The sequence below is a fragment of the Strix uralensis genome, chromosome 5 (genome assembly GCF_047716275.1).
Source record: "Strix uralensis isolate ZFMK-TIS-50842 chromosome 5, bStrUra1, whole genome shotgun sequence".
Lineage (NCBI taxonomy): Eukaryota > Metazoa > Chordata > Aves > Strigiformes > Strigidae > Strix > Strix uralensis.
The window spans coordinates 33,732,529-33,759,574 of NC_133976.1; the positions used below are offsets into that span (position 1 = coordinate 33,732,529).

The 27,046-nt window shown below is 43.7% G+C and overlaps 1 protein-coding gene across 3 annotated transcripts in view; it reads right to left on the reverse strand.

Annotated features, from left to right (window-relative positions):
- Positions 1-27,046, reverse strand: part of PRICKLE1 (prickle planar cell polarity protein 1) — a 65,822-nt gene that overhangs the window by 6,960 nt on the left and 31,816 nt on the right. For 2 of the 3 annotated variants that reach the window (XM_074870393.1, XM_074870394.1), the window contains exons 2-3: positions 2,475-2,654; positions 104-217 (exon numbers count right to left, since the gene is read on the reverse strand). In XM_074870393.1, coding sequence (XP_074726494.1) covers positions 104-217; positions 2,475-2,606 — 246 coding nt within the window. In that variant the 5' untranslated portion in view covers positions 2,607-2,654. Of the gene's footprint in view, positions 1-103; positions 218-2,226; positions 2,305-2,474; positions 2,655-27,046 lie in introns of those variants that run through there. The other variant, XM_074870395.1, reaches the window with a different exon arrangement.

The window sequence follows — 27,046 nt, forward strand, 5'->3', positions numbered from 1 at the left end:
GCCATGGTTTAGGCTTGTAATAAATACACAGGTAGGTAATTCTCCATGTAAGACCGCCAGGGAGACCTAAGCCCTGATGCTGCAACCTGAATTCCGTATTTACCTCGTTATCGTGGGGTGGCAGCTGATACAGAAGTTGTTTAATTCGGTGTTTCTCTCCAGGGCTGTTAACGTAAGGGACCTTCTCCTCTGGCAAGCAGGCAAAATACAGCTGGACCTGACCAGGAGGAACACAGAGCTCAGACTGAGGGGCACACATCACCCAAGCCCTGCAAGCGTCCTTCAGCTACTGTTTTATCTCAGGTCTCATTTACAAAGTAAGAAGGTTACGCTACATTAGACCTGTGACAGGGTTTGTGCTGAAAATACGAGACCCAGATGAACCAGCTCAGCAAACCTGAATTGTCTCTGATAAAACTAGCACACAGCTGCTGAATTGTTTTTCTGGAATGCAATTTGCAGTGACAATTAGGAGGGGGTATCATAAATTATGCACATTTAATGTTCTCATTATTCCCACCCCCTTCAGGGCTGGTCAACAACCCCGTGGAAATTCCAAGTTTCCCTCTGCAATTTACCACACAAGGCATGAAGCTTTCCAGAAAACAGCCACTATATAAACAAATTTAATTTGCTCTCTGCATTTTACACATTGTTGAGACAAAAGCTGTTTTGTAGTCTCCTGCTGATCAAGGTTCACCCAAAGCATCAGCTTTCATTGCTTCCATGTGGGCTTTGGTAAGAAGGTGGAAACATCCTTCCCTTGGGAGGAGGCTGGATCCAGCCACATTTCAATCAGATGTAAATTAACTGCGAAATCTTCACGGGCTGCATGTTTTTGATAAAGAAATCAATATTAGGTGTACACACCTATCAATCTTCACTCTTTTTTTTTTTTTTCCCCAGAAGAAAATTATGACAGGAAAGCTGTAATGAACACTATGACAAAGCCCAATGGCAAAAAATATTTTTGTGGAACAGCTACAGATTTATTGTTTTTCCTATGCAGTTTCCAGCTTGTCACGAGGCCTGGGGCTGTAAATAAGAGCCGACTACTGGCAAAAATATTACTTGCCATCCAGATTTAAATAATGCTCAGGTCAACAGCTTATTAGTGTGCAAGACAGATGAAAAAGAAGCAGTAATCAGTCACTTGACTCAGGAAGCAATCAAAATTATATGGGAAAGGTTGTACAAAACATGACTTGGTCTTCATTTAACCAAAATTTAACCATCACAAGTCTAATGTAAGCCCACTTACTACTGACTTTATTTCAAGAAGCTCCAGGAAAAGATAACAACATGCAGTAAGAACTGGAGCTTTAAAGGTACTTTATGCCCTTGTTCTCAAGTTTATTTCACTGTTCTCAAAATAGGTCGTTCTTCTTGGAAAAAAATCTTTAGTGAGTTTGAGCTAGATGGATTATGAGCGTATTTTAGGGCACTTAATTGTTCTGGCAAAATGTTAGCTTGCTGTTTGCCTTAAGGTCTGATTCATCACGATCCTTATATATGCTTAAGTAAGCGATAAAAAGAGTTTCCCTAAAAATAGCCCATTATTTGCCATTCCTGCTGACTTGTTACTTTATTTATGATTAAGAAAATCTCTGCATAGCAAAAAGGAGACATCTTCTACACCTTTATGACTAAGGACTGTATTAGCTTGCCAGCTGAAGGAGGGTTGCTCTGCCTCCATTAGCAGACACTACAAAGCCACTCTGTCCGTTTAACACTGGAGTCTGAGTTCTGGGTATTACCAAGTACACAGCTTCAGCACAGTTGCAATATCATCAAGTAAATAAATACCATGAGAGGTTCATTTTGATCTCCCATAGCAACTTGCTCATCAATAATTTCACTTTTTTTTTTTCATTACTGTGATGCTACAAAACATAAAGAAGAAAGGGTAGAGGGGAAGGAACAGCCCAACCCACCCAGAAGTGTCAGCTCCACAGACTGTGCAAGAGAAAACCTGCCATGAACAAATGGCAGGCATACAACTATTTAAACAAGCGTAAAATACATTACTACTTGTCACAGTGACAGAACGCTTTATGCATGCTGTAGTAACATACACGTTCTAGATGTCAAATGCCAAATTATTTAAAAAGTTGTACAAGTGCAGAGGAGTACCAGCCAAGTAGCACAATGCCACAAGCTTTAATCAGTAATAACTTCACATAGAAAGCAAATTTCTATGCTGCTTTTAGACATGACAATACATACCTCTGTGGCACATATTTATTGAAAAATCTTGTCTGGAAACTTTTTTCTTGGAATATAAAACTCCTCAGTGACGAGGATTTTAAGCTCCCTAAACACAGCCTCATTCATTGGAACTGAAAACAAAACAAGCAGTGAAGAGCTCTAGACGACTTTATATTGTAAGAATTTAATTAGACTTGTAGAAGCAGCATATCACTCCCTTAGTCCTTACAAGGCTTATTTTAAAAATGCAGAAGCAGAGTTGGTACCTGCTCTGGTCTGAGGCCTGGGGGGACCCAGGCATATTCTTCCAAGGCACAGCCAGAGTCATCATCAGATGTTGAGCTTCGCTGACACCCGAAAACAAGATTGTTGGCTTTGGGCTCCATCTCCAATGGCATAAGTGTGAAGCGTTAAATATTTCAGCTGCAGCTCATCAAGCAATTGATCTGGAAGAAGAGATTAACAGAGTTTTAATAAATTTGAACATGCAACAACTAATTATCAGTGTAAATGATCTTACAACAGTTTAGTATTCCCTGTGTGGCCCAGAACAACAAATGATTGAAGCATCATTACAGCTTGCTACAAGCAATTCAAAAGTGCTTAAAAGAGTTATAAAAATAAAACTACTTGAGAAAAAGAAAACTAGACACACACTACCATGTTTGGCAACCACAATGCATTTCAATATTAACACTTCTCATCTTTTACACTTCTGCTTGTTTCACATCACAGGTTATATGTAGGCATATCTAGGAAAGATTCATTGAGCAGATATTATCAAAAGGAATGTCATGAGCTCTTCCTCAAGTCATTACTACCACCAATGTAGTAATGCAAAAGACATGACAATCGCTTGTCAAAAACTAAAGAAGTTGTTGGGGAAAGACGGTTGTGCAAGTAGCATTCTGTTTTTCACAAGCTAGGCACAGAGCAGCGAGCGTCTGCTGGATTCCTCCAAGAGCTTTGTTTTAGCTGTACCGGCGTGGAAGGGCGTTGGTCCAGTTAAATATCTGAAATCCAATTATGCCAGATTAGGCTCTGTAAAATAGATCATGATTGTTCTGTTAATTTAAAACCCTACAGGGAGATGCTTCTGTTGATTCATGAAGCCTGCGAAGCTAGTATCAGCGGGATCATTTTGAGTCACAACTCGCAAAGAAGGCTCTCACCAACATCCATAGCATTCTGCAGTAAAAAGCTTATTAAGATAAATATATTACATTAATTCTAGCAGAAGTTCTTATGAAATTCAGACCAGGAATTTCAGTGAAATACAGATAACCAAAAGCAGAGAGGATGTATCCTACCATGACAGACATCCTGTACATTACTGTAAAACGTGCCTTCCCATTTTAGGCAATTCTTTCACCTATTCATCTAAACACAGATGCAATCTTGTCAATGCTAGATTTGAGCTGTAGAAAATTTTAATCTCCTTGACATATAACCTTGCTGGTGGGTCTAAAGGGGAGAGCAATCTAAAAACTTCTGGTGGGTCCCACATTACATTTCCAGTCTCATCACCACCATATTAAAGAAAACAATTTGCTGATCGATCACAGGTGGAAGAAAGATTTGAGACCGTGTACTCAAGTATTCTGCTAGTTACTCAACAGAAGTTCTTCCTCCTTGAAGCGTGAGGCACTGTTAGTGCCTGGCTCTGTTGATTCAGTACGTAAACCCAAACCTGCTCCATAAAAAGTGACCACATGCATCCAAAGCTGCAAACTCAAGAGAAATTATGATATTGAATATTACACAGTCTATTTACCCTCATTTTCAATATGTCTATATATTCCCACACCCAATAAAAAGAGATGGGATTACTTAACTCTTCCACTGGACTAGTGCACAAAAAAAATTAACTTGTCTGTTAACTTTACTCCAAGAACTTCTGGTTCAAAAAATATGCGCTGTTTTTGGTGCACTGCTAAGATGCCAACACATTTCTATTATACTGCACTGTAATAAAAGATTCATTTAATATTTGATGGCGCAAGCAAACCTCCCAACCTCCCCTTTGAGAACAGGCTATTTCTATAAAGCTTGTGAGCTGTCAAGGCAAATTTCTGAAATCTTACTCTAGCTGAACAACTGAAGGTTAGCAAAACAGTTTCTAGGCTTAGCATCACCATATTACAGCCTCTGTCAAGGAAAGTGACTAAAACCAAACTCAGTCCTAAAAGCTCATTCTTATATATTTAAAATGGGCAGACAGACATCCTGGTACATACTAGATCCCTTGAATCAGTTTCCTTCAGAAACAGATGATAAGTGATACAAAACTGTTTCCCCTCTCCACATACTAGTGGAAATGAAGTCAAGCATCAGGTATGTTTTTGTTATTGCTTGTTTAAAACCGAGCTGTGAGGAAGTAGGGACAGAAGAATACTGTGATACAGTTAAGAAATCACTCTAGTAAAAAAAGGCAAGTGCTCATTGTTGTGGACGAATGGGGATGCTCAGGTTGGCAGCTTGTCCTCCATCATCTATATCCAAATAATTCTGAATTATAAAATTACTACGAGTATCACTGAGAAGCCCAATTCCTTCCAAGATGATCGTAGCAGCAGATGAACTGTTTTACAATTTCCCTTCAGAAAGAGGTAGATATCTGGTTTACAATAACGTGCCACTCACTGACACGTAAGCTGGTATTTCCAACTCTTATGGCATTGCAACACAAGAACTTGTGTTGGTCAAATTGTCACTTTTCAAGAACTGACTCCTGGCCAATAACCCAGGAATAAAAGGAGTCACTAGGTGAAACACCTTTGCCAACATTTCATTAGGCAGCCTCACCTCAACCGCACCACAGGAAGCAGATCTGAAATGTAATTTAGGCAAAGAGACAGGTTCAGCTCTGCCAGTCCCCAGGCACTCGAGCAGGGTGTACCCCTGGCTTGCTCACACACCCCACGCTCACAAGCACACAGGTAACTGAGTAATGGCTTCATACTGGCTGTTCAGAAACCTCTCTCCTTAAGATCAAAGATTAACTTCTCTGACTTACTTTCTTCTTTTGAAAGACAAGGAAACAAACCAAAATCTGAATGCATGAAGACTTGTTAACTTCTCAGGATTTTTGAACACTAAGGCTACATGCTACTTCTACATGTCAAAAAGCAGTGCTGGGTAAGGTTGGGATTTGAAGTATAGCAAAGGTACGTAAGTGAAGGACTGTTGCCTAATTCCAAAGGAAGACAAGGCATTGGTATGAGAGGCCACACTGCTTTTCCACAGAGACTAATCCTGCCTGGGCCACCTCTGACCCATTCATTTCAGACAGCACGCACTCCAGCTCCAACAAGAGAAAACCACAGACCCACAGGTCCATTTCCCAGTGATACAGGGCAGGTTGAAAGGATGGCTGGTAGAGAATGAAGGAGGAATACACCTCACCTCCAACTGTTAAATGCAACTTTACAGTCAGGGTGTTCCACCCCAGATGAGGCAACTGGAAACGTTTAAAGCGAGGTTCATAAATCTCAATGAACCGAGATTACTCAAAGGACAGCATTCACTTTAAAAGAAAAACGCTGCCATAGAGCTGATGTTAAACCAGCTATAAAATGACTGACAGTGCACCATATATCAATACCACCATGTCACAAATATTGTGGTGTTGCTAAGAGTGAGGTTTCTAAACCAGCCCAGCTTAACAGCAGGCTACCTGCAGAACTATTTTAGCAATTGCTTGTTTAGGAGTCCTCCTTCCTCTCCTGCTCAAGTGTAATTTGGTTTGCATTTTAAAACTACAGGGTTCTTCCTCCCTGTCCCCCAACCACACTCATCCTTCAAAGCGATCTGTTTAAAATGATTAAATCCTAAGGAGGATTCAAATGAATATAAACAACAGCTGAAAAAATAAATGCTTTCCATGGGATGAGTAGAAAGGTGGTCTTTCTACTCCTGCCATGACATCTACAAAACACTGCAAGGATGCTTTGTTTTGCTTTCTTAAAGTCCATGGAACATTTTGAGGTTTCAGCTCTGTTCAAATGCTACCTTCTCAAAAAAAGCTTCATAGCCTAGAAAGAGGTATGTATGTCACTGGCAGCTTGACAGCTATGAATAACATAATTGAAATAAACAGCTAAATTTAATTTAAAAAGAAAAGCAATTAATACTTTTTTTTCCACTAATGGAACCACATTATGACAAAAGTTCTTACCAGTGAGGATAAACTACACTCCTAATTACAAACCTACTGGTACACAAAATATTAGGACATATTTAGAGCAAAGCTATTGCTGAACCCCGTATAAAGGTTATCCCTGCACTAGGATTTCCAGTTCACTGATTATGTTCACCCCTGACCAGATAGAAGAGGTCATGATTTGTGAGCACAGTTAGACAAACATCTCCTTGCCCATCCCCTGCTGTTTTACTCTGTCCTGCAGGGCAAATTGTTTAACAACTTTTTTGTTAGAAGGCTTGTTAACAAGGCTATAGGGGATACAAGATGCATATCACATGCATCCATTCACAATGAGGGCTCAACGAGTTAAGATTAGCATGGCCAGCCCATTCACCTGCTTATTGGATCCCTGGTGCATGATAACTACATTAGAAGAGGAAGGGTGTAATACAGCAGCAATAAACCACCGTAAAATAACCATTAATAACTGAAAGACTTATTTCCAATATATATTACACAAATGATCAGAAAGTCCCATTCCCTACCTGCAGTATAAGTAACGTATTTACGGACAGCTCTATAGCTCGGTACTTGGGAAATATGGATCCAGAGTTGAGCAGAGTTTTTATCAGCACCAGCACACAGCAACTTCTCCAGCTCTTGGGTCCCTTGAGTAATGAACTATCCAGAGCAACGGAATGAAGCCTCTATACTTGGCCATTCAACAGACCTTTAGATAGACCCTAGGAGTAAGAACTAGTTTTCCCTTTCATTAGCCAGCATACACGGACCGACAGAATAGTTAACCACTTTCCTCCTCTAGCATCCTGGTGCAAAGAGCACTTTTCCAACTGCAAGTCGGACGATCCTTTTCAGAGTATTTACTTTTGACGAGCCACACTGCAAAGACAAGCTACCTGCGTTAACAAAGGGAGGAAGCACTGTGACAAAGCCTCGGCCCACACCAACACGTCTCACTTGGCCGTGTCACGCCTGGCACGGCGAGGATGGCAACGCCGGCAAGGACAAACCTCTAGCTGAGGAAGCGTGATTCTCACGGATGCTTCCTCTCTCCTTCGGAGGGTGTATAGATTTAGAAGGAAAGAAACCTTGCCTTTTACAGTCTCCTATTGATTTTTTAAAATTCTATTTTAAACAGCAGCCAGACTTTACTCCAATGTACACATATACTCAGGTTTCACCCCGTCACCTGTTGGCTCCCAAACAACACCCTTCTTTGTTAGGGCTCACAGCCCTCATCTGAGACAAGTTTCCAGAGAAAACACTTCAAGAAAGTGTTCAGTAAGTCACAAGACTGGAGTTGTAAAAAAAAAAAAAAAAAAAAAAAGAAAAAAAAAAGATTCCACGCACAGCCCGGTTTATTCTGACAGACGCGCCGAGCCGTACGCGCTCATCTCAGAGGAGCCGGGACGCTGCCTTCTTCAGCAGGCAGAGCTCTCTGAAGGACAGGTGGGTTTTTTCCCCTCCTGCCCGAGTTTCAAGGACGTTACGGTGGGTGAGAGGCGCCCCCAGCCCCGCAGCGGCTCCGGTCTCCCACCGGCGGCGCGGAGGCACCGACACCCCCCACCCCGGACGAGCCGCGGGGGAGAGCGGATACCAGGAACCGCAGGCGCCCTCTCCCCAGCGCCGGGGCAGCGGCAAGGCTGTCGGCGAGCCGGCAGAGGCGCGGGAGAGGCGCCGCCCGCTGCAGACCCGACCCCGCGCCCCCTCGCTGTTTTAAACCGAGAGCCCCTTTCCCCGCTGCCCCCGGGGCTGGAAAGCCCAACAGACCCGGCGAGGCGTCCGCAGCTCCCCGGCTCCGGGACGGGCGCGGCTTCCCTCCCCGGACAGGTCCGGAGGAGCGGCCAGCGCCAGGCACAGCCCCGCCGAGGAAAGAGGGGGGGGCTCCTCCTGTCCTCCCCTCCCCGTCCCGCCCGCTGGCAGCGCGGCGGGATTGCTACCTGCACCGCCTCCACGTCCTCCCCTCCCCCGGGGCTGCAAGCCGGGAGGGAGCAGCCTCCCGAGCGCTCCTCCCCCCCCGAAACGCGCCCCGGGCCGGCACCGGCAGCGCCTCCCGCCCGGACCCCCGGGGGGCTCCCCCGGACCCCCAGCATCCCCCGCCGGGACAGGAGTGCGGCCCCAGCGCCGGGCGCCCCTCACCGCTCCTCCGGCCGGGCGGTGGGGGAATGTCTCCCGCCAGCGACCTTCCCTCCGCAGTGCTGCCCCAGGCGGGGGGAGGAGGGGGGAAGCGGGGCGCCGCTCCTGCCCCCGGCCCCGAGGCAGGAAGGGGCGGCGGCCCCGTCGCCCGCCCTGGGGACCACCAGAAGCGATAAATTCCTGCGCCGAGGACACGGCGGACGCGTGGTTCAGCGCCAGGACTTCTGTCCGTGTTTAACGCCCGAAATAGATTTCCCACCCCGCCCTCCAGGCTGACCCTGCCCGGCCCCGGCAGCGCGGTCGTGCCGGGGAAGTTAAGGGCTCGGATAAGGACGGGAAAACAGTTGTTCTAGATGGCTGTGTATAAATCAAAATCAATCCGAAACTAAGGACCACAAGGAGCAGATGTCCATCACTGCCTCGCCTGGCACATCGCAAGCGAGAAAGAGGCGTCCGCGCCCCATCTTATGCACAGGAAAGTAGCACCCGGGCTACCGGGTCATTTTCTAAGTGTCCCTGGACAAAAAACTGCCAGCCCTCACTTTTACTCCCCGCCCAGCGTGGGCATAAAAAGCCCCGAGAGACGGGTGGTTTGGCTTCAAAGGCCAGCGGGCAGCTTCCCCTCTGGCACCGTGAATGTAACCGTGAACACCGCGGTCAAATTTCCTCTTTCCTCTTCCCTCCCGCTCTTTGTCTCCCTTGGGAAGTCATTATCAAAGGGAATTCATTCGCGCTGCATCTCGGGGTCAAAGCAGCAACTCCCCGCTTCGCTGCCAGGGGCAGCAGCCACCTCCCGCCCCCCCGCGCCGGGGTCTCGCGGCCGAGGGCGCCTTATCTACCCCGGCCCGCTGTGCGGGACGGCGACGGGCACTTCGCAGACACTTATCGCTTTCTCCAGGAACCGAATTTGCATGAATTTAAATTCATTCTTCTAAATGTGAATGACTTTGCCCGCAGGGTGCTAAGAGGAGCCGGCCCTGACGGGTAAAGGCGCGGCGGGGGCCGCGGGCAGAGGCGCTCAGAGAAGCACCCCTGTGTCCCCCAACTCTGTGTCCCCCTTCCCGTCGGGCCGGGAAGAGCCCTCGCCCCTCCTGCCTCCCGTCTGCTGATTAACCATCGCCAGAGGCAGCCTGCAGAACGGCCGGCTGGTGCAGCAGGACCAGCACCGGGCTATCTGATCTCAAGTCGCAAAGCCCAGCCTGGGCTAACGACGTTAAAAAGCAGCCGATCCCCATCACAAGCCGGCCGTGCCCCGAGATGTGCCCGCAGACCCTGCCCTTCTACTTGCAACCGTAGGTGAACCCTGCGCGGATCCAGCCTCGTGAAGCCAACGCTGCCGTCCGTGGCTCCTGCAGCAGAACAAAACTGCTGAAACTCCAGCAAATGAACCAGCTCCAATCCTTCCACACCCCATTTCACTTCCATAAGCAGTTTCGCTGGTTGTACTACCTCCATTCTTAAACTGCGAAGTTGTTTTGAGGTCAAAGTTGGCGTATCGCTTGGATGAACTAGAGATTTTGTCAGAGCGTTTGTCAGGGCTGGCTTTACAAGACCCAGACTTTCTATTCTGTTTGTTGGACTGAGCAGACCCCATCTGGTGGCCAGCTGAACATCTGCCAACTCCATTCACCATTAATCAAAAATGGAAATGTCAGGAATAATGTTTATTCTTCCCCACTACACGACTGAATTAAATACCAACAATTTGCATATATTGTCTACTCCTTTTCCAGGGGTGCCTGACCTTTTCTTAGCAGTTCCCTGCAGCGAGGGCTCACAGCGTCTGCACAGCACATTGCAAAAAGGAGACTCTCATCTGGGGTCTTCTGCAACACAACCATCTCAATGGCTGCAGATAAGTTCGCAAAGCTTCCTGACCCAGAGCCTACCAAAGCCAAAGAAGAGACGTTCACTGACTTTACTGAGCGGTCAAACTGTCCCCGATCTTGCTAACACTTTCCCTGACACTGAAGTGTCTGAGGGTATAGAGATAGTTGGCTGCACTGTTCTTTTTTCCCTGGACTTTTCTGGCTTGAGCACAGAAAGTACTATATTGTTCTGGGCAATGCACTTAAAGATTATCAGGCCAAAAACAATCACTGTGATCTTCTAGCCTGAATTCATGTGGTCATAAGATTTTCCTAAAATTACTGTCTGCATGAATAAAACATTTGATTTTAATTTAGAAGTACCAGCAATGAAAAACCCACCACGCTCCTGTTAAACCCACTACAGCCCTTGTTAAGTTGTTTCAAGTAGTCAATTATTTTAATTTTTTTTTTTTTAAATCTCAGATTGCTGTGTTTCAGTGCTCAAACGCTGGATTGTACCATACCCTTGAACATTAGGCTAAAGAACCAGCTATCATAACTCCCTCTAGCCATCTGCAAATTGTGAAAGTCATTCCATCACTATCTCTTTTGATTCAGGCTGCTTCCCCAAGAACAAATGTGTTGCTATTTTTTTTATTTTTACACAACAAATATGACAGCATACATACTTGTTATCTGAAGCATAAACTATGCCACAGAAGTTGCCTAAAAAAAATCCAGCTAAAACTAAAAAAAGACAGGCACAAACAGACTTGCCCTTTAATGCATGTTACAAATTCTTGACTGCAGCTCGATAGAGCTGATCCTCCAAACAACTGAATGCTTCAAGGGATGTGTAATGGGTATGGAACCTTTTACCCTAAGTTATTAACACAAATTTAGTACGGGTAACAACTAACTTTTACTACTGACCAGGACAGGGGTGTTCTCTGGCCTGTAAGAAATTCTATCAGTTTGGTTTCCCAGTTCGAAATTATCCACATCAGGGAACATCCCCTGAGATAACACTGGTAATTGCTACCTTTGTTGGCAGTCACAGAAGAGAGACCAAGGAGCAGAAAACAAATTAACCTCTTGTGCTTCGGTGGTAGCTTCTCCAAGTAGGACAGTGAGTGGCATAACACACACCTCTCAAACCCGATCAGTTCTGTGGGTAAACAGAAGAGTTCACTCTCTACATCATCACCCTTTAATGATCACCACCTCCACTCCAAAAGTTTTAATTGAACATCATCTCACCTGTTCATTTAAAATAAAAAGTCATGAGTCAGCTATGAAAGGTGAAAGTATGCAGTAAGGTGAATGGAAGCTAGAACAAAAAAACTAGTATCTGTGCGTAATAATTCTTTCAGAGAAGTCAATGAGAAAACTACTCAAAATAAACAAGGTTTCATGTTTTTAAACAAAACAAAAGAAGAAAGGTTTTGCATGTTTCTGACAGCACAGAAAGAGTCCACAGAGCAGAAATTCCAACTGCTGCCTAAGGGTTTATGCACAAATCAAAGCCCGCCTAGCCCAGGCGGGTATGCCCTTCAGGAATTTTAGGGACGGCGACTCGACCATGTATGGTCCTGCCTGCAGGCTAAGCACAGGGAGCTCTAGGATGTGTTTACATCACCAAGATCCTTTTCCATCTTAGGTGGTCCCAGGTCTATGCCCTGAGGGAGTGGCGAGGCCAGAGTAAGGGATGTGGTTTCACCCATGGTATGAACTGATCTACTGGACAACCCAATCCAGTGAAAATATGCAGGTTTAGTTCCCTGGACCTGTACAAGGAAAAACCAGGACCAACTCCTACAAGGCTGGACTGTTGTGGAGCTGCAGGCTCAGCTGTCAGCTTCACTCCCTCTCTGCGCAAACTGGGAGTGGTGGACCTTGCAAACACAAGGGCAAGAGAGTCTCGCTCAGCCAATGCATAAACGGACTGACCTCCAAGACCACTTTACATAATGCTCAAATACAAGTGAAATTTAACTACGTTCACCTTGGTGCATTCCGAAACCCCTGTGGACATCCATCTGCCTCTCTAGATGCTTGAACATCTTGTCAAACCTGGCCCTAGACCTCCCCTCACAGGTCAAGAACATCAGTGTGGAAGTACACCTTTGTAGGTGGAAACAGTTTGCACAATTCTACCACTACGTATGATCACTAGGAGACACTGGATGCCCTTGAAGCAAAGTTGAAGCCTTGAAGGACCCTAATGGGCCCCCCAGAGCAAGGCCACCCCTCTTTGTGCCACTCCGCACCTACAGCCATAGGTGAAACCTCCTTGTGCTCTCCCTGTTCAACACTGCTTCCTCCTGCCCACTCAAATGTGGGAGTTTGGCCCCAAGAGCAGATGACCATGTGCTGCTCAGAACAGGGGTAGACTGGTGCTGTTACTGATGTATCAGGGCCTCTCGACTGTGTCGCTAACCGGTGTCCTCCTGTATTTTCTCTTTTGAGCCTGCAAAGAAAGGACACAGAGGCAGCACCTCATGAGTTCTGATGGCTCCGAAGTCTGAATCTTTGCCAATTTTTAAATAACATTTAAAAATACAGGGAAAACCAGCTCTGTAGGAGACATGCAGGTAAAAGACAAGAGATGATATGCAATAGAGAGGAAGAGATACAGGAATTAAAAAGAAGCATGCATGTGAAATGCAACAAGTTAAAAAAATAAGGATAAGACTAGTTTTGTCCAGCACAGGTTTATGACCAAGTCAGGGTGCTTGGTTTCCACTCTCCTCTTTGCTGCATTCCCTGTGATCCTAACGGTCTGCCTCTGCCTGCCTCAGTGTTGACAGAGCGGAGACAATGCCTCAAACAACTTTAGAAAGTAACCGAAAACATCCAATGGAAACATTAACATCAGGTAACAAATCAGGAGACAGTCAAGTAGCACTAGACAAATAAGTAATAACTAAAAAAATGCTCATTTTTATTTTCACCTGCCAAACAACAGCACAGGGAACTGCCAAGGCATCCAGCAACCAGGCATCAAGGAGGGAAACAGCGCCTGAACAGCTTGCTACAGAGAGCTACACCAGCTATCACTGGCCTGAGGACTGGCCGGCATCAGCTACTGTATGTTGGGCATGCACATCTAAGAGGTTTATTTTATCTCCTTTTCTTAATGCAGTCAGAGTCTAAGACTAACACACCTTTTAAAACCACAATCCTACTTTGCTTCAGCAGCAAAGAATTAAAGTTTCATTAAAATGCCCTTCCTTGTTGGATCGGGCTAGGACTTGCTCCTCAACCAACAGGTCTGTTACCATATCTGGAAACTTGTAACCCCACAGGCTTTTCTGAAGACAGTAATGTTGATTTTATCATAATTGGCTCCGCACAGCCCACAGTCACACAGGGCAGAGGTAACCGCCCAGGTGCCCACAATACCACCGCAACCACCAGCTGATGGGGGTGAGCAGGGCTCTCCTACCCAAATCAACATCCTCAGTTAATTAGCACCCCCTTTCCCAGGCTGCAAAAGGCACAACAAAGTACATTGCAACAACATGCGTCTGCAACGCTTTGCCAGTAGCAGAGGCTGACACAGGGTGGAATCGCTGCCTGGGTTTTTAATAACACCCCAGCACAAACACCATTATGCAATGGGGAAGGTGTTGCAGAGCCAGTGCTAATGCATTGTTTGCTTATTGAGGGACTTTTCAGCCAAGTATTTTGCCAAAGCCTGTGTGGATGATGAATGATGTCACTCTCATCTGTGTAAAGCTCCATTCTCAGGCCTTGCCTCCAAAAAACCCTTTGCAATTTATCTAAATTGGTTTGGAAATTGATTTAGCTTAAAAAAAGAAATGGTTCAAACTGTGTGGCTCTTCTACTATGGTCAACACATGGTACACCTGCCATGGTACACCTACTATGGTACACACACACAAAGGGAGATCCACCCCAGGAGCAGGGCATCCATGTAGAGAAACTGATATTTAGACAAACATTTAAACTAGTATTTTAAAAACAAAGTTCAAGCCCTTTGTGAGTACAGTTTTGTTGCGTGAGTAATACTCCAGTTACACTCAGTCTGCTCTGTCACTGGCAATGCTTTGCAACAGCCTAAACCTAGGGAAAAAACCTAGGTGATTGAGTTTAAGTGTGGCAAAGGTTGACATGGAGGATTACTACTACTGCTGCTGCAGCATTATATCCAGAGAAAATAAAAATCAGTTTTAAGCCAAAAATGAGATTTGCAAAGGTTTGCGGTAACCTCCTCTTGCTTAATCCACAGGGGGAGGGAAATCTAGCAGTCACTGAAACCCAGCAGAGTGCTACGTTGCCATTTTCCATAAGCTATACCCACAGCACACTACAAATACAGGGGAGAGAACAATGCTTAGATTAACTATTAGTTTATTTTACCAAATTAATCTCACAGGCCATCCTCAAGGCAGACAGTGATGCAAGGAGGATGTAAAAAAATGGCAGGTGTGTAATGAGATACATTACACCTTTATTAGCTTTCTTTAGTACAGCTGTTGTAAGAGAGAGAGACTACCAGATTGATGAGCTGTCAAGACTGAAGGCGACAAAACTCTACCAAAAGGCATCACCAAATAAAGATAAGTGTTTCAGTCTTCTGTCCAGAAAGATCAACGGCTAAATAATTATCCTAGTCAGTAACTCTGGGAACAGTCCTCTCACTTCTTGCTCAGCAGACAAAAAACCCTGTCGCAAAGCTGGGCAGGCTTCTACAGCAGAGGTTCATCCCTCTTCTATCCAGCCAGCTCATGCTCTCTGCCACTACTGTTACTGTAGCTTTCTTTTTCTTCACGCTTAAGAAGGCTTGCCATGGGCTAGGCAGCATCCAAATGACACCCTGACTCCAAACTCATTGTAAAATTATACATTAGAGTTTCCATGTTTTGTCACTGCCTTAAAACAGAAATTATACTCAAATCTCCTCCCTTCCCTTTTCTCTCCTACACTAAAAAAAAAAAGCAACAAGAGAAAGTCCTCCACCTCACTGAACTTCCTTCTGTGAAAGCCATGAAGGTTTCCCTCTCACTCCCATGTCTTTCTTGAATGAGTTACAAATCTCCATAAGCTGACATCTTGCTAAGAAAATTTCCACTGTCTTGTTTCCCAGTGGAAGTGCTGTAATGTAACCCATTACCCCAAAACAGGCAGCAAACCAGCTCCCATTTACACACCTGGGTAAATAAAAATCAATGGTAAAGGGGTTTTGCCCTTAGTATAAACTTGACCTTACTAACATTAATCTAACCATGTATGACCAAATAAGATGCAGGGTAAATATGCAAGGTTTAAGCTTGCTATCTCTTTTCCTAGGAGGGTTATGATTCAGCACGTTTTCTGGGAAACCCAGAGAGGCTTTCTGCTTAACAGAGTGAGGAATGCTGATTTGGGAGGTGATGTCCTTTTTTTTTTTTTCTTCTCCCTCCCCCCCCCCAAGTATGTTAGTTTTTCTCTTCTGGTTTAGCTCCCAGAACTGGCTTATTGCAGGATGAGTTGAGCGCAACTGTCCGTATTAGGGAGGGGATGGGAGGAAAGCCCAGAGGGACGGTCCCACTCCTGGTCAGTAGCTAGCTATTATAACTACACTGATACACCACAACCACATTGAAAGGCAGCCAGGGAAGATGGCTTCACCAGCACTTCTCTCAGTTGCCTGCCAAGTGCCCTAGGAATTATGGACACAAAGGTATCAACTGAGAAGAAAGATTAGGCAAGAAGTGCTAGATCAGTAAAAAACCCAGACATGGTACAGTCACCATCCAAAGGCATTTGAAAGAATCAAATTTCTCCTCCAAGTAGTCCCTTCACCACTAGATGCTTAGGATTGGATGGTTGAAGACATAAGAGTGCTCCTTTCCTTCTCTTCATCTCCATTGCGCTTGAAGTTCAAAGCCAAATGGGCAGGCAGTGTTTGCTCAAGATGTGAGTTACGCCTGGGTTTCAGCAGGATAATAATTTAACATATATTAAATAGTTAAATAAATATTCAAATAAAAATCCAGTTAATTATGTTTCTTAGCTAGCAGTCATTACCCTTTCCACACCAACTAGAAAGATATTTAATTGTAACTATAACAGGGAAAATCAGTTTAAGTCCCCAAAACATCAAGCTTCACCTCATCACCAACATGACATACTATAGACAAGTCTGGAGCCTCCAATACATATGTATTGCCTTAACTGGATTTATAGAAATATTTGCAGACTCTTAAGAATATATAAGCATATTTTCGGTGTAAAAGATTTTATTCACAGTAATGAAAATCCTTATGTATGAAGCACACAGTACAAATGAAGATTGTTTTAAGAACACTCAACTGGTACCCTTGACATGAGTGACCTTTGTACAAGCATCCATTAAGTCCTTACCTACTGTCAGCTGCTGAAACAGCAACTGCTCGACAATACCTGACACCTGATACTCAGCTAGCAGCCTCGGAGCTTTAAGCTACACCCACCTGGGCTTGCCAGCTTGTCCCAGCTTTTCTTACCAGCTTGCTCAGGATGGATTCCTTTGGATGCCTAGCCTTGAAGTCATAATGTTTAGCTTTGAAACAGTACCAGAATTTAATAGAAGTGAACAAGTGCTAATGTAATCTACAGCCATAGACAATGCATGCTTCTAGAACAGACAACCTCCACCCCATTTTTAAGAATATATTTACATTCAGACACTAGGAAGTGAAGCATTTCACCATTGCTACGAGTTCCAACATCAGAGGTTAAGGGAATCTGTTCAAGTGTCAGGTCACTTTCACAAAGACAGTTCAAGGTTAATTTCTGCAATTCTGCAGTTTCTAAGGAAAAAAAAAATCAATCACTTTCAGGATGAGACAGCAGAAAAACATGCAATCTTTCAACTACATAATGCTTCAATATCTTTTAAACAGGTTTTGAAAGCAAATATTTGAGATAGCAATGTGAACTCAAGGCAAAACCCTAAATTTTAACAAATCAGGTTTTGGTAAGTAAAACCTGTGAATATCAGAGCTGCTTGATACGACTTCAGATATGTCTGACAAGTGATTTGTCAATACATGGCATTTTTATAGGTCTGAGAAATGGCAATCGTCACATACAGAGTCTATAAAAAGTCCTGAGAATATTCATGCACGTTTAGCATTAGTTTAAGTTTTCCATGATTTAGTACCTTTAAGCTTGCATATTTTCCTTACTTGCTTTCTTGCCTACAACAATTATTGCTGAGACAAGATTAACTCTCAATCAGTAAGCAGAGGAAAGATGAGAATAAACGTTTCACAACAGCTGTATACACATGACTCTCCAGCTTGATGTAATCTTTGGGTTTTTGTGTTACACACGCATCCCTCCCTCCTCAGTCATCATCTACTTTCTCTTCAGTGGTACTCCTTCATAATTCTCCTTCCCTGATATGCAGAAGTAATGAGTCAGTGATAATTCAGTGATAATTACATTGTTTTTGTAAACGCAATCAATTGACAGCTGGCCTGGACTTCCACATCATAACAAGAACTCAAGCCTTCTGAAGGTACTCTGAACCTTGCACTGGGCAAGTTTTAAAGCAAGACAGAGCAAGGTAGGGATTTGGGCAAGAATCACTTTTTAGGTTTGGCCTATTGACTTTCATCAGCAGATACCCCCCCCACACCTCCAGACTGGTATAAACTCCATTCACAGAAAGAGGACCTTAACAGATTACTAATGGGCACATTAAAGAAAAGAAAAAGAAGATTAACAGGATTAAAAACCCAATCTAGTTAAATTAGCTACACTTTTATTAAGAAGGCTTCAGTTACAGAATGGAGAATCCTGACCTTGTTTTGAGCACTGCCACTGCTTTCCCAAACAAGTTGGTGCCACTATGCTGTTGAATTAGAAAGTCCTTCCTCAATCAATTCTTGGTGTGCTGATCAGACAATATCTAAAATTTGGCAAGACAAAGGTCCAGAGACGTGCCTGCTCAGCGAGAGTGAAACCAGCTCTCGCAGAATTTTATGTAGCTAGTTTACTCCACATTAAAGTACAGAAAATAAGGAATGCCTGTATCAACCCAGACTGGCTCTGTGTTGGGACCGCAGAGCCTCAAGTGTTACTCAGATTCCTCTTGTAAATGAGATTAAGGCTGGATATACTTCTTCACTATGCATCACACCAGAAAGACTACTCTTGAAGAAATCCGCATAGCCAAAACCAGCTTGCAGTGTAGGGTCAGAAGCATACACTTGGCACTATCTAAAGTACCCAAGTAGATGATAGTTTGTTAAAATTGCAACTAGATCAACTCCTGCTTGATACCATTACACTACACCACCGTAACTGGTTGATTCTTCAAGACATGAATGATCAAGTGGCATCAGCTGTGCACTGGGATGACACACCTGCAAGAGGAACAACAGACTTCACAAATGAGGAAGAGGAAGAACACCAGCAGAAATGGAAGAGGGTGGCTAGTACTGTACAGCTTAGATGCTAAAATAAGACCTTCGTACCTAGTAACGATCTTATTACTCAGCCGCCACAACCGCAATGGACAGGTTGCCTCCTCTTGATTTCTCTAATCTAGAAAAGACAGTGGAGCTAATGTAAAAAGGTCAAAAAACTGAATCAATACACTGATCCTCCCAGCAGTGGATTTTCAATAGAGATCCGTTACCACACAGTGAAAATGACTGAGGTAAGTTTAGGAGATGCAATTATCTGTAGCTTTTCCTCATTAAGCCTTGTAACTCTCTCAATGAGAATTTAAGAGCATACATACTTCAACTTCTGTGTGAAGTTAATAACTTCACAAGAGACAGACAGTGGAACAAGCCATTCATATTTTGTATTAACAACAAATAAATGCTGGAGAGCAAGATTTTGGATCCAGCTATTACCTCTAATTACACCTATCTCTATGAATAAATGAAAACTAGTTTGCATTTTTTCCCTGATCATTAGCGTCATTTACATAAGTGTTATGAGGCCAGTTCTTTATCCATTAGCGTGAATTAAGCGATATCCTGCTGGGTGCAGGACTGTTCAGACATGCTGACTGCGGAGCAGCTGCTCTCCTCTTTTGGTATTGAATGTTGATTAGCATCATAGCACATGACACACTGCAGGGCATATCGCATGTCACACTATGGCATACAACATTTAATGAGAACCCAAAGCAAATCCCGTCATTTAGAAAGCCAATGTCTGCTCTGAACAGGAAGGCAATAATTAAGCACATGATCTGTCTTGGGAAAGACTGAATCCCTCAAACAGTGGGCATTCATTTTCTGGGACAACGCTGACTACCTGAGGCAGAGCTGTATGTTTTTAGTTATTCTAAGCAGTACCAAGTGTACCCCCTGCCAAATAATCAAATCTAGTCACATTTTCCAGCAACACACTTGATGTTACCTTTTCAGTTCCGATCTATGAGACAACAAAGCTTCTGTATCATTAGACCTATACAGAACATTTAAAGACACAGCAGCTATGAAAACAGAGTGCACAATACAAACTCAACTCCTTGAATACAGATAAAGGTTTAGTATCACTTTCCTGTGACTACTAACAGATCTCCAGCAGAACTTTTATATTGTCAGCTTTCCTCATCTGAAAGATGGGTTGACACTACCTCGTCTTGCAAAGATTCATTACGTATGTGAACGCTACTTCGATAATACTGTAAAATAGCGCATCATCGTACTACTATTTCACTACTTTGGCACTATTAAATGGAGGCAAAGCAAAACTTTTCACAACAGTGGAGAAATTAGTATCACGCTGTTCAAATTTTTGGAGAAACTCTGGTTATTTTACAGAAAACGTTTCATTATAAGGCATGACAATGTAAGAATGCTGAAAGCACTGCTGACTCAACTCATCTGCAAAGCAGCATCCATGAAATACTGACAATTAGCTTAGTTTGTTCTGAATGACTGGAACTCGATTAGTAAAGGTTTCAGCATGCCCATTTCTTCTCTAGAAGACCAATGCAGCAACAGAATCCACTTTTCCAGCTAAATAACGTGTTTTGCTCTGCACAGCTCCCTCTTGCTCCTAGGCACTGAGGTAAGCAAAACAGGAGAAACCCTCTGGGGAGAGTGGGCCAAGTTCGGTCACTGGAGTTGAACTAATTACTGTCATAGTTGTACATCTGTTTCAAAGCGCAGAGCTAGAACCCTTGTATGAGAGGTGTTGGAAGAAATTAGAGATCATTAATCAGAAGAATGATGATGAAGCATAAAACAACCCACTGCTTTTTCTGTGCTGTTCACAATACAGTCACTTTGTAGGAGAACATCATAGCATTAACCACAAGGGGCCAAAAAATTTTACATCTACAGCTCAGACCATGGAAACAGCTAAGAAGGGATATATATCACCTCTCTATTTTAAAAGATAGAGGAGAGAAAAAAAAAATAATCACAAAAGGTCTCCAAATTGCATGCTCTGTTCTTTTTCTCCTCCTGCAACTCCAGGCCACAAAGATATTTTTCAGATTTGGTGGAGAGAAGCCCCTTCAGAGGCTGGGCTTTATATTAAAAGGGGTCTTATCTTTCAAACTGAGAACTGACTTAGTTACACCAGAGATCTTTATAAACTGTGCTGCTGTTTCTGACGGCATCAACCTCCTTCCCCACGACCTCAGTGAGACTCTCTGCTAGAATGCTTCAGTAAAGAGTTAGAGACAAATGCTACCTCTGCAACAGTATTGTAAGGCAGCAGTGCCCAACTTTTCTTCTGGACAGACCACTGATCTTCATTCAGTCTCAGAAAGGGTTACCCATCGTAACACCTCCTCATCCTGGCTCTTATTTTTACACCCTAGAAGGTATTCTCACATACTGCAAATGCCTAATAATATAACCACATATTTATCTTGTAAGTGCAGAATTGCATTCTGGGGACTCCTGGCCTGCTGCTCCCTTGGAGAGGGGCAGTCACCAGAAAGGAAGCCCCAGGAGCAGACTTGGTGGACAGCTGTAGCGCGCAGGTCATACTGAGCGCTTTTGCTAGAGGACAGTGCTGAGAGACTTCAGCCCCCAGCCCAGGGGGCACTGCAGCATGCTCACGTTGGAGCAGGGGTCGGGAGGACCAGAGAGACACGAGCCATGAGCTTTCAGTGCAGCTGCAGCCTGCGCAGTGCCAAATACAGCCAGCCACTACAGGAATACCTCAGACCTCCTTTAATGGGAAGGACACTCCAGCTGTCTCTGTACTACTAAATTAAACAGGGCCAGGGCACAAGCTCAAGCACTACCCTGTGGCACCTACACCATTTCACTGGTGGTTTGCCCTATGGCGTGGTTTTGAGTAACTAGCACTACTGGACACAGTGTGTGGGATATAGGAAAGGCCACAGACCATTCCTACCAGGTGGGCCAGAAAAGAGTTGGTTGGGTTTCTCCACCCTCCCTCCACAATCCTTCAGTTCTAGATCAAAGAGGCTTTGAACCACTCAGTGCATGCTTTCATGTAGTACTCCAACCCATGCAACACACACTCTCAGCTCCCTGGTAAGTATTTCAGACACACTGAACAGAAGAAAAGACAATCCACCAAACAGCAATATCTCTGTGAAGGGCACGTGTGTGGTGGGGCACACAGCACAGTGCAACTATGGGCAAGGGCTACGCAACACGGACTGGTCTCAGAGGACCAGTCACTGCTGAAACTGCCCAGACAGATGTAGTCTAGGGCTTCTGAAAAGTCTTCCACTGACTTTAATAAACACATTTAAAATGTGGAATAGCAGAATAACTGCTGCTTTCCCTCAATTTTTAGACTTACATATGTTTCCTTATAAAACAAAATTTTGGAACTATGATTTACTCCCACCTCAGTGGTGGAAGTTGTTACAAACTTCAATGCAAAGCATCTATGTTATAAAACACTTTTACACATAATTTGGAAACTTTTTGATAGAATTCAGTTTTTAATAAAAATAGCTTTTAGCTATACACATTTGAAAAGCAAATGCAGAAAGACCGTTGTTAAAAGACTGAAAAGGAAACAAAATTAGAGAGATTTGGAACTACTTTTTGCAGTTAGGATGATTTTTTTTAATGCCTCTTACACTTATAAATGAACACTAGTTTAGAGTAAATGCAAAGAAGAAAAGAGACTTTCAATGTAATTCACACAGACATTAATTTCAGAGGATACTGCTGTTTTCAATCATGTTTAACAGTGTTAATTTTTTCTCATTATCAGCAAAACAAAATAAGTACATGCTGAGGATAAGGAAACAGCTTTGTTTATCTTCAAAATCATGTGCTTACCAGAACTAAAGCGTGTATTTGCCATATGTCAGCCCCTGCCCCCCCTTCTTTAAATTACAAATTCATTAATATAGCACAGCAGTGCTATATTGTTAGCAAGGAATAAAGCACATTTTAAAGAGCAATTAAGTGGGATAAAACTACTTGGAGAGAAAGGTTTTCCACTGCAGCAGTGTCTTAGGGAGACCAAAGAGGAAACCTGACACGAAGGAATGTCAGCCTGAACTTGATTAATTTGTACTCAGAGAAATGTGTCCCGTCCCCCACTGCAATGGCAGCAGCTTCCCACATTGCTTCACAATACCCTTCCTTACAGTTTCCTTTTGTTCTATAGGTCATCCACAAGACTGATCTGTTTGGATCGATATATTTAAGAGAGCCATATCTTCTTCTCTGTTACTGTCTCAAACTTTGCAACTCAAACCATCTGTATTGGATGTGTAGCTTGCCAGAGATGACTGCTTTGCCAAACAGACTGCACGGGCTGAATATGCAAAATCCCGGTCCAGAACATGCGAAGCTGACTCAACACTCCCACAGACAACAGCAGGACCATCCTGGGACGGTCATACTGGAAATATCAGTAGTCCAGGACAGGGACACAACAAGGCTCAAAAACAGGTCAAGTCTGAATTTTAATTACTTTCTCTTTGCTTTTTTGGTACGGAGATTTGAGACAAGAAGCCTTATGGTTCAGTTTTATGGCTTAGGAAAAAAAAGCCTTGAAAAGCTTGATCCTTCCTCTAAATGAAAGCAGATTCTCACCTGCACAGAAGCAGCCTAGTACTTAACAGTGCTTGCTTGCAAACATTGTTATGTTGAGACAAATGTTATATTTTTAGAGACAAATGTATCTGTGGGGTTTAATGCAGAAGAGAGCATTTATTTCTATAGTGAAATGAAAACAAAAGTTCTTTAAATATATTTCCTGACTTTTTCTTTATTTTTTTAAAAAAAGTAACACTGAAAAAAACTTTGTATCTTTCCTGCGAAGATGCTAAGAATATCCTCACAACTCCTCTCCTTTCCCTTGGGAGTTAGGATGCTCAGCAAGTTTGGCTCTTAAACCAACATACGTTTGTTATTTAAGTTACATTGTCATTGCTTCCTTTCTGTTCTGTGAGAGCACACCATGGCTATTCCTTCCAAGCCTGGCAGCAGCATCTTTAAAATGTGAATATTACATTATCCACATGTCTACTAGATAGAGAGAAAACACTTTTGCTGCATAGAAAGACTGACAACTCTAAACACGCTACAATAAAAAGCAAGACCTGATAAAAATTCCATTACTTGCTTATCTGGAGGGATTCTTCCCAGTTCAAAGGGTCAATTTCCCAGCAGGGCACCAGCACTTATCAGCTAGCTCTGCTGAGCCTTTCAATTGCAAAGAGGAGTGTTGCCTCCAACTGGCATGACAATGGCACTATTAAACAGGCACTTCAAAAGATATAAATGTTGTAAATGCTTTGATTTTGCCAAGTTCTCTATGCCATCACTATCCAACAGACTTTTTCATGCAGAGGTCAGAGTCTTCGCTAGGCAAATGAAAAGCAGGTAATAAAATAAGTCGTGTGAAATGCAGCAAATCCATCACGTGCCTCTACTTCCAAAGCAGATCCCCACGTTTTCCTGAGAAGCCTGTACTTGACCAAGAGAGAAATGGGGCTACTATACTATAAAGTTCAACTAACCTGCTGTAGCAGGGAGCCAGGGCCAGTAGGACTTGCTTATATCCCACAAACCTGCAATCCTCCTTCCCGCAGGAGAAAACACGTGGACATTAGTATTACTGAGGAGAACTCGCAGGAGTGGACATTTGGAAGAGCAGATCTATTGATCAGCTGCTTGTCTGACACACCAGCCTGTATTCATTTTAAGTTGTCTGAGTAGGCAGGAGAGCCAGTACTCACGCGGATGATTGAAGAGACATGGGGTTTATTCTATATCTTGTTATATGGAATGAAGGTGAGGAGACTGGGCAGTCAGCATGGACTGACTGGCCATTCCCTAGTTATCGCAGGATCACGTGATATGGATCACACACATTAAGGCGCATACACAGTCATCCAACATCTGCCAGTTTGCATCAGCGCTGGATGCACATACCTTTATCTAGATCTTCCATGGGTAGCCTCAGACCTTTCCCAGCATGTGATCTTTTCTCTCACAAACCATATGTTTTAAGTAAAACTCTCCTGCCCTGAGAGCAAGAAGTTTGCACGTCATTCATCTTTTAAAATTCTTCTTCGCTTAGCTCTCTCCCCACTCTCTTTGGAGCAATGTCCCAGAGTCCCAGCCTTGTTTTATCAGGCCAACCATGTGCTTGGATGGAGCAGCATCCTTTGGAAAGGGCTCTGCAATCTCTTTCAAATGTCGGCTGTGCAGTTCCCTTGACCTGTTAGCTTGTAACCCTTGGGACAGGGGTAACAAGATGTGCCAGAAAAGATTGCAACAGTAAGAAGCTTCTTTTTCACATGAATGAGGACGTGACAGGAAGCTTTTCAACCCCAAACATTTCCTGTCTGATCAATATGCCACAGTTTACACATAGGAGTAAACTTGTGACCCACAGCAAACCAAGGCCATCTACTCTGTAACAGGTCCGTTGATAGCACAAACAGACTATGATTAAATTTTTAAGTCTAGAAAGCAGTTTAAACTCAGATGGGGTTAGATTCAATCTTCACTGAAAGAATTACCCTTTTTCTAGTTATTCTAGTTCCCTTCAGAAGGGAAAAGGAAATTTTCACTTGGACCTCCTGTGCTCGGTTTATGCAAGCATGGTTAAGAAAGGCATGGAATACAAATGAAAGCTATTACATTATCACATCCCAGCAAGTCACACCATACCAGCAGAGGCCCACATACTTTCCACTTGTCCCAGCAGCAAAGCTGTAAGAGCAGTTTACACCAATGCATGACACCTTGCAGAGGCTGCAGTTGCCTTGCCTTAGCCAACAGGCAGCAACACAAGTACTCCCCAGCATGCATCCAAAACGCAAGGCATGTTGTAGTTTAATAAAATCGAGCAAAACAAAACCCTAATCTCCCCTGTAGATGGGCTGATGTGGAATATAGCACACAAGTTATAAACAGTTTTGTCTTAGGGCTTTATTCCATCTCAGCAAACCTACATTTATATACCCTCTCCTTCCATGCCCCCCGGGCAGCAAAGAAATACAGCTTGTGGTTGTGACTTGCATTCACATAGTCTCTCTTCCTCTCTTTTGTCCTCTCCCTCCCACCTCCCTTCTACTACATTATCTTTCAATTAGTCACAGGAGTACAGCAAAACACACAGTTCTCTGATCTCTTAGATGATCTTTTATCTATAATCACTAGTACCTGCCTTCTCTCTAGGAGAAGCAATCTTTCCAGAAAGAAGCTGCTTTTCAGAGAAGAATAAAGACAAAAAAATTGAAGGAATTAGGTAGGAGGTGTTTTAAATATGCTAGCAACCCCTAATAAAAGCTCTGGTCTTGTTTCCATTAAATATATTTAGAAAAGACTCTCTCAAAGCTTAAAGGCATGCAGTTGTGCATAAAACTACCAGGTGAGTACTGTTATGCTTACACAACCAGCATGTACACCAGCAGTCACTTCTCCAGAGCCACCTGGTTTCTTTAGTCCTCAACACTTGAGTGTCGGAGGCAACCTGTACAGATAACTCTTTGTGTCTCTGTAAACACATTGGTTTAGGTGTACACATTTTGAAACAGAAAGCATTTCAATTGGCCTAAAGTTTCACTGGCCATTTCATTGGCCAAGAAGGCCAATGGTATCCTGGTTTGTATCAGAAATAGCGTGGCCAGCAGGGACAGGGAAGTGATGTTACCCCTGTACTTGTGAGGCCACACCTCGATTACTGTGTTCAGTTTTAGGCCCCTCACTACAAAAAGGACATTGAATTACTCGAGCGTGTCCAAAGAAGGGCAACAAAGCTGGTGAAGGGTCTGGAGCACATGTCGTATGAGGAGCGGCTGAGGGAACTGGGGTTGTTTAGTCTGGAGAAGAGGAGGCTGAGGGGATACCTCATCGCCCTCTACAGCTACCTGAAAGGAGGTTGCAGAGAGCTGGGGATGAGTCTCTTTAACCAAGTAACAAGCAATAGGACAAGAGGGAATGGCCTCAAGTTGCACCAGGGAAGGTTTAGACTGGATATTAGGAAGCATTTCTTCACAGAAGGGGTTGTTAGGCATTGGAATGGGCTGCCCAGGGAGGTAGTGGAGTCCCCATCCCTGGTGGTGTTTAAGAGTCGGGTTGACATAGCGCTTAGGGATATGGTGTAGTTGGGAATGGTCAGTGTTAGGTTAATGGTTGGACTGGATGATCTTCAAGGTCTTTTCCAACCTAGATGATTCTGTGATTTATTGGACCAAGGTACAGGAACAAGTATATTAAAAATACCATATGCCTAATTTTATAGTGTAACATATAAGCAAGCCAGGATAGACCTGGGAACCAAACAAAGCAAGATT